Source organism: Gossypium hirsutum, chromosome A11, assembly GCF_007990345.1.
Source record: "Gossypium hirsutum isolate 1008001.06 chromosome A11, Gossypium_hirsutum_v2.1, whole genome shotgun sequence".
Taxonomy (NCBI): Eukaryota; Viridiplantae; Streptophyta; class Magnoliopsida; order Malvales; family Malvaceae; genus Gossypium; species Gossypium hirsutum.
The window spans coordinates 110,762,865-110,776,441 of NC_053434.1; the positions used below are offsets into that span (position 1 = coordinate 110,762,865).

Consider the following 13,577-nt stretch of genomic DNA (forward strand, 5'->3'; position numbering starts at 1 on the left):
GTGGATGTAATGATGAAACTTAGTTGTATTCCAACTAAGTTGTTAAGTTGTAAGCTTGTATAAATAGGCTTTATGCCATTTTAAAAAAATATGAATGAATTCAATCAAGATTTCATCCATATACTCTCTATTTTAGCTTTGCTTAAAATTTATTTCATTTTTCTTCTTTGTTTCTGCCGCAAGTCTCGATTCTTGCTCGGCAAGCTTTTTGTTGAACCTTGCTATTTGTTGCACTTAGCTCCAACACAACAAGTCTTCAATCCTAGTGTCACGACGCAGTAAACTGCAAAGCAGGAAAATCTGCTTGAGGTCTTCACTCGATAAATGATTGATACTCAACTCAATAGCCGAATGTACCTCAGCAGATATATCATCCGAGCTTTTTTCTAAGTAAGGCCTCTGTAATTGTTGTAAAGCATCACTCCAAAAAAATAAAGGTTTATTTCGCAACGCCCTTGCAACAGTTGCAAGGGCAAGCGGTAATCTTGCACATTTCTTGGCTACCTCAATTGCTGTAGATCGCAGCTCCTCATCACTTTCAACACTGTCCCCGGCCATCTTCTTAAAGAACTCCCAAGCTTCTTCGTCATCTAAATCACCAATTGCAAAGGTCTTTGTAGCATCCATCCCATTTCTTAGAACATTTTGATATCTTGAGGTCAACAGTATTTTGCATCCTTTGTGTTGACTTCCAAATGGAATTCCGACTTCCGCTAGATCCAGTTTCTTCCAAAGATCATCCAAAATAATAAGAACATTTTTCTCCTTCCTTAACCTTTCACCCAATCTACGGGCTCTTACAACCGGACTGTTTTCTTCAAGCTTCAAACCCAATGAGTATGCCATTTGGTCTTGGACTTCCTTAATGTCAGGAATTCGAGATACAATTGCCCCAACTACTGAATCGAATAACTTAACCTCATGGAGTTGTCTCTCAACTTCGTTGACCAGCGATGTTTTGCCCACACCAGCCATCCCGTACACTCCAATCATGCTTGTTGTTGCATCTTTCAGTGACTCCATGGTATCATTGAAAACCTTCTCTCTTGATTTAAAGGCCTCAAAGTCTGTATGGACTACGGGTTCAGGAACATCAGGGTATCCCACGCGCTCAAATTGGCAATCTTTGATAAGCTCATCAAAAGTAGCAGCAGCTTCTTCTGCTTTCCTGCTAAGCTGGTAGCGAGACTTGATGTTGGGACACAAGCCAAGGAAGCACTTGGTCTTTGCTTTGACTTCAAGATCCTTCACTTTCTTCTCCTTTTCAGTGACAACCTTCTCCACTCTGTGGCGCCAATCCAGGACATCGGCTTTAATCTTCTCCCCGTTCCTTTCTGCAACATCAACATCTTGCTGCACACTAGTTCTTTTTGCAATCAACGTCCTGTGTTTTTGCTCGAACTTGTCAACAATTTTCTGGTAGAAGATTACATATCTAATATGATGTTTAACTTGGTGGAAAATACCTTTGGCAGCCTCGGAAGAGACATTGGCAGCAGCACCAGTACCAATTGCTTCCATTTTTATTTTATTTATTTATTTATTTGCTTTGGGGATACAGATGACTGTCAGAGAGGTAAAAAAAGAGGCAAGAAAGAAAATACTAAAAGGAAAGAAGCAAGCAAGAAGAAATCAGAAATGATGTGAAGAAGCCATTAGCAGATATGAAATAGAAATTCAGAAAGACGTGGAATTGGATATGGATTGTTGTCTTCGACTCTGTTGGACTTTAGATTCGAAATCAAAGAACCAGCAAAAGAAAGCAGAGAACGGATGCGGACGGTTGCGGGTATTTTCAGTGGAAATTAAGCGCATACGGTTTGACTAACTGATCATTTGGGCCGAGCCGATTTAGGAAATTTTTTAAGTAGAATGGTTGAGTTTGAAAAATGGATTTAAAATTTTATTCAAATTCAATTTAGATTAAAAATATGAAATTTAATTTAGTTTGTTTATATTATTTTTTATATTATTTTATATAAAAATAAATTTTAAAAATATAATATTTTGAAAATATTAAAATAAATAATTTTTAATAAATTAAAAATATATTAAAAATGTTGTATTTGATTAGAACCCTTCACAAAAGACTTTTGTTTCCCCACCTTTGCGGTTTTAATTCCCAAGCCATTGTTGTTACCTAATTCAGTTGTGGCAGCAATGGTACGAATGGGAGAAACAACAAGACCAAGTGCATGGTGTATTCCACTTCGTTTCAGAGAAATAAAACCAAGTTTGGATGTGGGGTTGAAATGTTAAGCCAAGAAAAAGGTGAACCTATTGATCCTATTCCAGTTTGTTTAATAGGTATGCTTGTGTTTATTCCATTTTTATTTATGCTTTAATATAAGATTTTGATGGAAATTGGCATACTTGGCTAGAAAATGTAAGTGACTTAAGATGAATTGAGATAAGTGTTTGGTGTTATATCTGTCGTAATCATTTTTTTGAAAAAACGGGAATCGACTTAGATTTTTGGAAATGAAAACGAATAGAGGAGTCGCCACCAATCTTTTTTGATGAGGTGTGATCGAATCACCTTAAATTAATCATTTTAATAAAAGTTAAGATTTACTAAAACGATAATTTTTGGTCTACGAAAATCAGAAAATGAGTTCGGGAGTCGGTTACGCACAAGGAAGGATTAGCACCCTCGATACGCCCAAAATTGGTACCTTGTTGATTAATTAGTGTCTTAGTGTCAAAAATTTGAAAACTTGAAAGAATTTAAAATACGATCCCTCTTTGTAAAGAAAATGCTCAAATGTTAAAGACCTTCTCGTCTCACAATATAAAATGTCACATCCAGTAAGTTAGAACACGACATCTTGAATTTTTGAGAGCGAGCTTGCCTTTTATATAAAAATTCGTGTTTTTCAAAAGGTTATTCAGTTAGTTAAGGTGAATGAGGAAAATCGAAACCTAGTAAGTTAGGGCACATTTCCTCGAATTCCCGAACACCGAATATTGCCTTTACTTGCAAAAATCTTATTTCGAGGTAACAAAATGCCATACCCGGTAAGTTAGGGCACAACACCTCGTATCTCCGAGAATAAGCATTTTTCAAAACTCATGTCGCGATTTAAAAGAGTATTCCGTTATTTAGGTTAAAGGAGAAAAATCGAAACCCAGTAAGTTAGGGCACGATTATCTCGAATTACCAAATACGGAATATTACTTTTATGAAAGAATTATTATTGGGTTGGATATAATGATAATAATAATAATATTAAAGTAAAGTAAAGTAAATAATAATACTATATATAAAAATATATATATGTATATAATAGAAATACACACTACTATATAATAATAATAAATATAGAAATACAAAAAGCAAATATAATAAAAATATTAAATTAAAGTAATAAAAAACAATACTATATATAAATATATATATACATAAAAATATACACTAATATATAATAATAATAGTAATAGCAAAAATAATGAAAATATGAGTAATATTAATAATATATTAGAATACAAAAGTAAAGTAATAACAATAGGGGTGATAATTATAATAATAATAATAATATAAACAATAATACATATATATATAATAATAGTAGTCAGAAATAAAAAATAATAGAAGTAACAATAATGATAGTAATAATATAAATAAATATGGAGAGGGCATATATAATATAATAATATAAATAATAATATATACATGAGGAATAATAATAATAATATAAATAATAGTAAAAATAATAAAATAAAACAAAGCTCTCAACTCTCTTTCTCCCTTTTTTCTAAATCCGGCCATTGGTCCGGATTTGCTTCAGTCACGGACCCCCACGAGCCGCCGTCGGCGCCACCGTACACGGCGGTCGGACATCAAAAAAAACCTTTTTCGGTAATGAAAATATGGGTAAGCTTCTTACTTTTATTTTTACTTTCGTATAAAAAAACAAAATAAAATTGAAAGGAAAACAATAAACAAACAAAGAACTTAAGATGAGAATAGACAAAAGAAACCTCTTTTGCTTTGATCTTTGATTAATCTCCAAAAACTAGTCTTTTCCAAAAAACAAAAAAAAACCCTTCTAACATAGTCTTGAATGGCTTTTATAACCAAATTTTACAAATAATTTTTTTGTAGGCAAGTAAAGTGGTTGGGGTGGTTTAGTGGAGTGGTTTAGTGTAGTGGTTTAGTGGAGTGGTTGGAATGGTTTAGTAGAGTGGTTGGAGTGGTTTAGTGGAGTAAAGTTATTTGGATTTTATTTCTTTTTTTTTATTTTATTTTGGGTATTGGGCTTAGGTTTGGGTAGGTGCATTTAGGTTTGGACTTTGGAGGTTGTTGGGTTTTGGGCTAGGTTTAATTTGGGTTTGGTTTTATTGGGCCCCGGGCAAAATTTGGGCCATACAGCTGCCCCTCTTTGCTTGTTGTTGTGTAACAAGAACAGAGCAAAGACTATAAAAGGACCAATTTTGCCTGGGCTCGCCGAGTCTTGAGTTCTTGATCTGCTTCTTCGACCTGTTCCCCATAAACACAGGGATGTCAAATCTACTGTCTTCAACTTGTTCCCTATAAACACAGGGATGCCAAATCTGTTATCTTCAACTTGTTCCCTATAAGCACAGGGATTCCATGCTGAAATCTTCGATCTGCTTCACCGTAAGCACAGGAATGTCAGATCTGCTATCTTCAACTTGTTCCCTATAAGCACAAGGATGCCAAATCTACTGTTTTCAACTTGCTCCCTATAAGCACAGGGATGCCATGCTGAAATCTTCGATCTGCTTAACTGTAAGCACAGGAATGTCAAATCTGCTATCTTCGATCTGTTCCCTATAAGCACAGGGATGCCAAATCTGCTGTTTTTAACTTGTTCCCTATAAGCACAGGGATGCCATGCTGAAATCTTCGATCTGCTTCACTGTAAGCACAGGAATGTCAGATCTGCTATCTTCGATCTGTTCCCTATAAGCACGGGGATGCCAAATCTGCTGTTTTCAACTTGTTCCCTATAAGCACAGGGATGCCATGCTGAAATCTTCGATCTGCTTCACTGTAAGCACAGGAATGTCAGATCTATTATCTTCGATCTATTCCCTATAAGCACAGGGATGCCAAATCTGTTGTTTTCAACTTGTTCCCTATAAGCACAAGGATGCCATGCTGAAATCTTCGATCTGCTTCACTGTAAGCACAGGAATGTCAGATCTGCTATCTTCGATCTGTTCCCTATAAGCACAGGGATGCCAAATCTGCTATCTTCAACTTGTTCCCTATAAGCACAGGAATGTCAGATCTATTATCTTCGATCTGTTTCCTATAAGCACGGGGATGCCAAATCTGCTGTTTTCAACTTGTTCCCTATAAGCACAGGGATGCCATGCTGAAATCTTCGATCTGCTTCACTGTAAGCACAGGAATGTCAGATCTATTATCTTCGATCTATTCCCTATAAGCACAGGGATGCCAAATCTGCTGTTTTCAACTTGTTCCCTATAAGCACAGGGATGCCATGCTGAAATCTTCGATCTGCTTCACTGTAAGCATAGGAATGTTAGGTCTATTATCTTCGATCTATTCCCTATAAGCACAAGGATGCCAAATCTGCTATTTTCAACTTGTTCCCTATAAGCACAGGGATGCCATGCTGAAATCTTCGATCTGCTTCAGTATAAACATTTGAAGGTTGAATCTGCTATGTGTCTACCCTCCATCGAAGTGGAGATACCAGGCTTCAATTTGTTCTCTGACAATACAGAGATGCCCAAATCATCTTAGATTTGCTTTAACGTAAGCACGTGAAAGCCAAATCAGCTATGTCTTCGATTTGCTCCTTGTAAGCACAAAGATGCCAAACCATCTTGGATCTACTTCAGTATAAACATCTGAAGGTTGGATCTGCTATATGTCTGCCTTCCGTCTAAATGGAGATGCTAGACTTCGATTTGTTCTCTGACAATACAGAGATGCCAGATCATCTTAGATTTGCTTCAACATAAACACGCGAAAGCTAAATCAACTATGTCTTCGATCTGCTTCAGTATAAACATTTAAAGGTTGAATCTGCTATGTGTCTACCCTCCATCGAGTGGAGATGCCAGACTTCAATTTGTTCTCTGACAATACAGAGATGCCCAAATCATCTTAGATTTGCTTTAACGTAAGCACGTAAAAGCCAAATCAGCTATGTCTTCAATTTGCTCCTTGTAAACACAAGGATGCCAAACTATCTTGGATCTACTTCAGTATAAACATCTGAAGGTTGGATCTACTATGTGTCTGCCTTCTGTCGAAGTGGAGATGCTAGACTTCGATTTGTTCTCTGACAATACAGAGATACCAAATCATCTTAGATTTGCTTCAACGTAAACACGTGAAAGCTAAACCAGCTATGTCTTTAATCTGCTCTCCGCCTGATACAGAGATGCCAAATCATCTTGGATATCTTCAGCTTGTTGCCCCACTGCTTAGGGGGTTAAGACTTGTGAATTCACCGATTCTACTGCACTGTCCTCTGAGGAACATGATCTGTAAAATTAGTTTCATGTATCCATGCTTATGCCAAATAATTAGGATGCTATGATTGAAATGAATCAAATGCTCCTAACTAAATGTGATGCTTTATGTCAAATAATTAGGATGTTATGAAATGAATCAAATGCTCCTAACTAGATGTGTTATTGTAGAAATGTCATGAGCCTTTTTTAAAAAGGCTTAAGGTATCATCGTTCGTTGTTCATTAGGACATTATCGCTGACGTATTACGCTGGCATCTTGTTCGGCTGGTATTCTTGATAGAAAAGTCAAAGAAACAATCACATTTTGCTCAGCAAGCTTGCCCCGCTGTAATTTCAGAGTCCCTTTCACTGTACCTTTTGGGACATAAAGTTTGTGCCTCCTACTACAATTTCAGAGGAATAACATTTGGTTTCTTCCATCCATTTCGCTGTAACTCAAAGGCATAGGATTTGTATCATCTTCGATCAGTTCGATCTGTTACACTATTCCCTGGGTGTAATGACCAGATGTATATGAATGCAGAGTATCATTTTCTTTTCTCAAGAATGACCCCATTTTACACTTAAGTTGACATTGCTCGTCATTTGTCGAGGTTGTATCACTGACGAAATGTCTTGTCTTTTAGTTCAACCAATAAAGAGTCCAAAGAGATAATATTTCCAACCCTTAGGCTTGGTGAGTTCTAAACAATAGTCATGTTTCAGGTTCTTGTATTATTTAGAAACTTCCAGAGTAATATGTAAAACTTCTTTTGTGAAAGTGTTATTAGTCCATTAATCGTTATTTCAATGCAAAATGCTTGAAAAAGATCAAAACAATGAACAAGAAGGAAATTGATTAGGAGCATAACTCGAAATGGATAAATTAATCAAAGATTGCAAATGCAATAAGAAGGAAATCAACTCAAAATGAATGATTTAATCAAAGATAGCAATGCAATAAGAAAAAAATTTATTTGGACATATCTAGATAACAAATTCAAAATGGGCAAAATAGACGCTAGATGCCCCAGATATCGCAGCCTGAGCTTCTCTGTACTAACTTCTTGAGGACCTTTCTAAGCTCAATATGTGTTTAGGGGATCCGGAGTACTTTGTAGATGCCCCAAGATGTAGCATACTTCTTCATTCTTTCAGGCATAGCAACACTAATGTATGCCCCACTTTGATCCAAATTTGAGCTGCCTTTTTCGGGTTTTCAACTCGAAACCCTTTTAGTCTCAAAGCTCTATTTGCGGGGTTTCACCCTGGCTTTTCTTTTTTTCCGCCTTTTTTTTTAATTTTTTGTTTTTTGTTTTGTTTTTTGTATGTTTTTTTAGGGCTCTCTTTGCGAGTTTTCACCTTGGCTTCTCCCTTTTTAGGTAGAATACACTCCTTGACTGGATTTGAATTCACTGACTTGGGCAAATCTTTGCCATCCATTTCGGTTAATATCAATGCCCCTCCAGAACAGGCCTTCTTTACTACATAAGGTCTTTTTTAGTTCGGCATCCACTTTTCTCTGAAGTCCTTTTGTATAGGAAGGATATTCATTACTATCAAGTTCCCCTCGTGGAATTCTCTAGGATAAACCTCTTTATAGTAAGTTCGCATCAATCATTTCCGGCGTATTAGACCTCGATAGATAGCTTTGGACCCTCTTTCTTCAAATTCAATTGATCTTATCAGGATTGGATCCATTTTACCTTATCTAATTTCAGCTCTGACGAGACTCGGAGGAAATGAATCTCATCTTCAAAACCGATTCTATCCCATAAACCAATGAGCAATGTGTTGCCCCAGCTAAGGTCCTGGCTGACATTCGATGAGCATAGAGGGTACATAATGACTTCTTATGCCGATATTTACAAGTCTCAGTCATCTTTCCATGATCTCCTTTTTTTTTTAGGATTTGATGATTGACATATGAAGCGACTTTCACCTTCTTGGTGAAGTAATTGATGTTTGCTAGAAGCCTTCGACGAGATTGGCCTAATAATCTCCATGCCCCACATAGAGAAAGTCGAAAGAATGAAGGGGCATATGAATTTTCTCTCTATAAATTTGGCATTTATGGCATACTAATGCAATCCCTTTCTATGGTAGACCAGCAGAACCCAAATCTCATGATTAGCCTGGCCATCATAAAACTATTAGCATATGTCATTCAAAACTCTGCAACATCCTCCTGTCTTAGTAGCCAGGCGTATCTTGATATGATAGTGCAAAAAATATTTAAATTTTCGGAAATGACTCAATGACGTCTCGCTTTGCCTTTGTGGTAATGCAGACTCCGATGTTTGCCTCTTTCTCTTGTCCTAGGCCTACTGTCTACTGCCTTTTTGTAAGAGAGGATCTGTTTTCATCTTACTCTACCATCCTTAACAAATCAGAGAGTAGTCTACATCTCTATCATCTTCAGAGTGTTGAGATCCCTTTAGGCCCATATTTCGCTCAAAAGGAGACTCGGAGTCAATGACAGCGTTACTCACATCATTGATATCTAGGGATCCGCTGAAGGCAGATTCCAAAGAATAAATGATTCTAAGGATGATTATTTGTATGGTATGATCATGAATGAAGAATAAATGAATATGTGAAATAAATTCCAAAGAACAAAAGAATCTAAGAACAATTATTTGTACCGTATGAGATGAAATCAAAGAATATTTGCTCAAAAAGATACATTTTATTGAAATAAAGACTTAGGACACAAGCCTATTTCACAAAAGGGGTTTAATTGCTTCTAGGCTTAAAGCAACAAGCGTGTTTTGAATATTACTCTAGATTAACTCTAAAAACTACAAGAGGTTCCTCTACAGACTAATCGTTCAAAACATTTCCAGGTTTGTAAGGACGAATGCCTCACAAGTTTCTCTACTCAGGATCCAATGCTACTAATCCTCTTCTTATTTTTCCATCTTTGACAGAGTCCTTTAATCATTTGCTCTTATCATCGTGATTTGGTAACGGACTCTTTGTACCAGGGGTATCATCAAACTTCACAATCCCCATCTCGATGAGTCTTTCAACCGTCTTCTTCAAGGCAGTACAGTTTTCTATTGAATGCACCGATACTCCCGCATGATAATCACATTGAGCGTTTGAATCATACCATTTGGGGTACGGGGGTTGCAACGGCTTTATATAATATGGGGACACCACATGTGAATCAAATAAACTTTGATATAACTCCTTATACAACATTGGGATTGGCGTAAATTGGAGCTTTTCAAAATTTTGCCTTACACTTGATTCCTGCTTTGTCGAACCTTGTTGCCCCCTCGTAATTACCTTTGGTTGATTGACAGTTATTGACCTTGAGTGATCTCTATTGTATGAGCTCGTACTGTTCCCTTCATTCTCCCTTTTCTTTGGAACTGAGCTCTTGGTAGTTTCTCTAACTTCAATCTTGCCACCTCTTATGGCATTCTCAATCATCTCGCCTGCCATTACCATATCGGAAAAACTTTTGGTAGTATTCCCAATCATATGGGTGATGAATGGGGCCTTCAAAGTATTAATGAAAAGCATGGTCGTTTCCTTCTCCAAGAGAGGTGGCTGGACTTGCATCGCTATTTCCCTCCACCGTTGTGCACACTGCCTGAAGCTCTCACCCGACTTCTTTTTCATGTTTTGTAGAGGAATTCTGTCGAGTGCTATGTCTGTCACGTGACCGTATTGTTTTATGAAAGCTTGAGCCAAGTCCTTCCATGAACCAATTTGGGCACGGCTGAGCTGGCTATACCACTTAGCCACAGATCCGATCAGACTATCTTAGAAATAATGGATCAAAAGCTGGTCATTGTTAACATACCCTGTCATCCTTCGACAGAACATCGTAATATAAGCTTCAGGGCAGCTCGTCCTATTATACTTTTCGAACTCCGGAGTTTTAAATTTTGGTGGGAGCACCAGATCTGGGACCAAGCTTAAGTTCTTAGCGTCAATCCTGCCACGGTAATCAACAGTCTCCATTGCTTTAAACTTTTCTTCAAGCCATTTACACCTATCATCGAGTTGTTTTGCCATGTCTACTTTTCCTTTCTCCATTTCTGCCATGTCATCAAGGTCCGGGACCAATAGATTAGCTGGATTATCCCCGGGATTAGAGCTCGATCCTATAAGAATATTCATTGGTGTTGAGGCATTGGCCTGGTATTGTTGGGGCCTGATAGTGACGGGTACTGTTCGTGGATGCACCTCCGGTTGTGGTTGAGTGTTTACCGGAGCAAAGCCTGGAGGATAGATAGGGTCTTCATTATTGTTCCCCATAGTACTCTTCCCTTTCTCATGTTCTCTAGCCAGCAACTGCGCCAACTGGCCTATTAGATTATTTTGGGATTCTTCCATTTTTTCCTTCATATCTTGTTGTATCTTAGCCAGTTGCTCTTGCATCTGCGCTTGTAATTGTTCTTGCATCTCCCTTTGCATTTGTTCTATCCTTTCTAATCTCTGGTCCATTGCTTTGGTTTTACGGCGGGTATAGTAGCTGTGTTCGGTTGCTTGATTCTCGTTGGTTTCCAGATTAACTGAAATAATTTTGTTTAATCAGGGTTCTTTAGTGAAAGTTCAATGCAAATGTTGCAATGTAATGCAAATGTATGGAATGAATGCAAAAGAAAGGAAGATGTTGATCTTGAATTCAATTCCATTAGAATAACTTTTCTAGAAAACATATTTCTTTACATGAAAATAGATTACATATGCGGTATTACCCTTCATAGTCCAAGTAAACGCTGATCTTTTCTTCATGGTCGAATCCTGTAAATTCTCCAAAAGATACATTTGCTAGTTCCTTGCTGCTTAATCTGAGCCTCGATCTCTTGCTCGTTTATCTCCATGATACTCATCAAAAAGTGCTGGCTCTTGGATAATCTTAGTTGGCAATTAAATCAAGTCATGTATTCCTTCGTGGACTTCCGGCTTTCTCTCGTCATGCCTTTGTTGGCTTGAATCTCTGGCAATTACATCATGTATTCCTCCGTGAACTATATTCAGGCGACCGCACTATAATCTACTTTATCAAGAAATTCGTTTCCTTATGACAAACTATTCTATTTAGGAATTGAATTTCGAATCAACACATTCTTTTCTTTGATGTAATGTAATACAAATGCATGAATGCAAAAAAAAAAGGAAGGCATTGATTCTATATTTAATTTTATTAGAACAACTTTTCTAGAAAGCAAATTCCTTTACATAAAACGGACTACATATACGGCTTTTCTCTCATATTTCAAGTGAAGACACCTATCTTCCTCTTCATATCCAGATCTTATGGTCGAGTCTGACGAATTCTCCAAGAGATGTCTATATTAACGCCTTTTTTGCTCGATCTAGGCTGCGACTCGTTGCTCACTTATTACTGTAATACTTGTCAGCTCCTTTAAAAAGGTCAAGACGTGACAGCTATCGAATAGTTTTTGTCAGTTTCTGTCTTCAGGCAATGAAGCAAAGTCTTGTATTTCTTCACGGGCTATCAGTCTTCTTTCATGTGTTCACTTGGACCATATATTAGACAACTGTATTAAAATACACTTTATCAAGAAATCCGTTTTCTTATGACAAACTGTTCTATTTAGCAATCAAATATGAATCAACACCTCCTTCCTAGGATGATGTAATGTAATGCAACTATAAACAAAACAAAAATAAAACACATTAGTGCAGGATAAATAAATAACAAATAAAGCAATTCGGGTGACCACTAGGGGTTCGGAGTGGCTCTACCTAGTGTGGGCTCCTAGGTCTCTCTATATGTGGTTTGGTTCTAGAGTAAGGGTACCTGAACCAGCAGATTCCTCGATCCTCACCCATTATAGGCTCATTTGAATCGAGTTCAATTCAGGAGAATACATTTCCCTATGGCTACACGGAGATGAAAATCTCATGAAACCATAGGTACGGATGTATTCCGAAAGTGATCCACTATCCTGCACGGAGGTAAAAACCTCACGAAGGCGTAGTTTCTCACTCCCACTTAAGGGTGTGACCACAACGGTCATGCAATGCAATGCGAGAAGATATATGCATAAAAACTTGAAACGATTAAAGAAAATAGGAATAAAATGATGAAAACTGTATGAAAAACGGGTGAAACGCAATGAAGAGATCGTATATCAAAACCAAATTCTCAATTTTCGAAAAAAGACAAAAGTTAATCAACTTGTGGCTTGACTCTCTTATAAAACTCCCCAGTGGAGTCGCCAAGCTGTCGTAACCATTTTTTTTGAAAAAACGGGAATCGACTTAGATTTTTGGAAATGAAAACGAATAGAGGAGTCGCCACCAATCTTTTTTGATGAGGTGTGATCGGATCACCTTAAATTAATCATTTTAATAAAAGTTAAGATTTACTAAAACGATAATTTTTGGTCTACGAAAATCAGAAAACGAGTTCGGGAGTCGGCTACGCACAAGGAAGGATTAGCACCCTCGATACGCCCAAAATTGGTACCTAGTTGATTAATTAGTGTCTTAGTGTCGAAAATTTGAAAACTTGAAAGAATTTAAAATATGATCCCTCTTTGTAAAGAAAATGCTCAAATGTTAAAGACCTTCTCGTCTCATAATATAAAATGTCACATCCAGTAAGTTAGGACACGACATCTTGAATTTTCGAGAGCGAGCTTGCCTTTTATATAAAAATTCGTGTATTTCAAAAGGTTATTCAGTTAGTTAAGGTGAACGAGGAAAATCGAAACCCAGTAAGTTAGGGCACGTTTCCTCGAATTCTCGAACACCGAATATTGCCTTTACTTGCAAAAATCTTATTTCGAGGTAACAAAATGCCATACCCGGTAAGTTAGGGCACAACACCTCGTATCTCCGAGAATAAGCATTTTTCAAAACTCATGTCGCGATTTAAAAGAGTATTCCGTTATTTAGGTTAAAGGAGAAAAATCAAAACTCAGTAAGTTAGGGCACGATTATCTCGAATTACCAAATACGGAATATTACTTTTATGAAAGAATTATTATTGGGTTAGATATAATGATAATAATAATAATAATATTAAAGTAAAGTAAAGTAAATAATAATACTATATATAAAAATATATATATGTATATAATAGAAATACACACTACTATATAATAATAATAAATATAGAAATA

At 36.8% G+C, this 13,577-nt stretch overlaps 2 protein-coding genes across 2 annotated transcripts; both read right to left on the minus strand.

Moving 5' to 3' along the window:
* Nucleotides 1-234: 234 nt before the first annotated feature.
* Nucleotides 235-1,521, minus strand: LOC121210052 (disease resistance protein At4g27190). Its single transcript, XM_041082131.1, has one exon. The coding sequence runs from the start codon at nucleotides 1,519-1,521 to the stop codon at nucleotides 235-237; it is 1,287 nt and encodes a 428-aa protein (XP_040938065.1).
* Nucleotides 1,522-9,399: 7,878 nt separating this feature from the next.
* LOC107933637 (uncharacterized) lies at nucleotides 9,400-10,923 on the minus strand. Its single transcript, XM_041082132.1, has 2 exons — nucleotides 10,277-10,923; nucleotides 9,400-10,231 (listed from the first exon to the last, which is right to left on the minus strand). The coding sequence occupies exons 1-2, from the start codon at nucleotides 10,921-10,923 to the stop codon at nucleotides 9,400-9,402; spliced, it is 1,479 nt and encodes a 492-aa protein (XP_040938066.1).
* Nucleotides 10,924-13,577: the final 2,654 nt, after the last annotated feature.

Excerpts from the sequence above, each read along its gene's own strand:
- LOC121210052 (XM_041082131.1), bottom strand. The coding sequence starts at position 1,521 with ATGGAAGCAATTGGTACTGGTGCTGCTGCCAATGTCTCTTCCGAGGCT.
- LOC107933637 (XM_041082132.1), bottom strand. The coding sequence starts at position 10,923 with ATGGACCAGAGATTAGAAAGGATAGAACAAATGCAAAGGGAGATGCAA. Across the intron at positions 10,232-10,276 it reads TTCTGTCGAAGGATGACAGG|TCTGATCGGATCTGTGGCTA; the intron begins GTATGTTAACAA and ends TTTCTAAGATAG.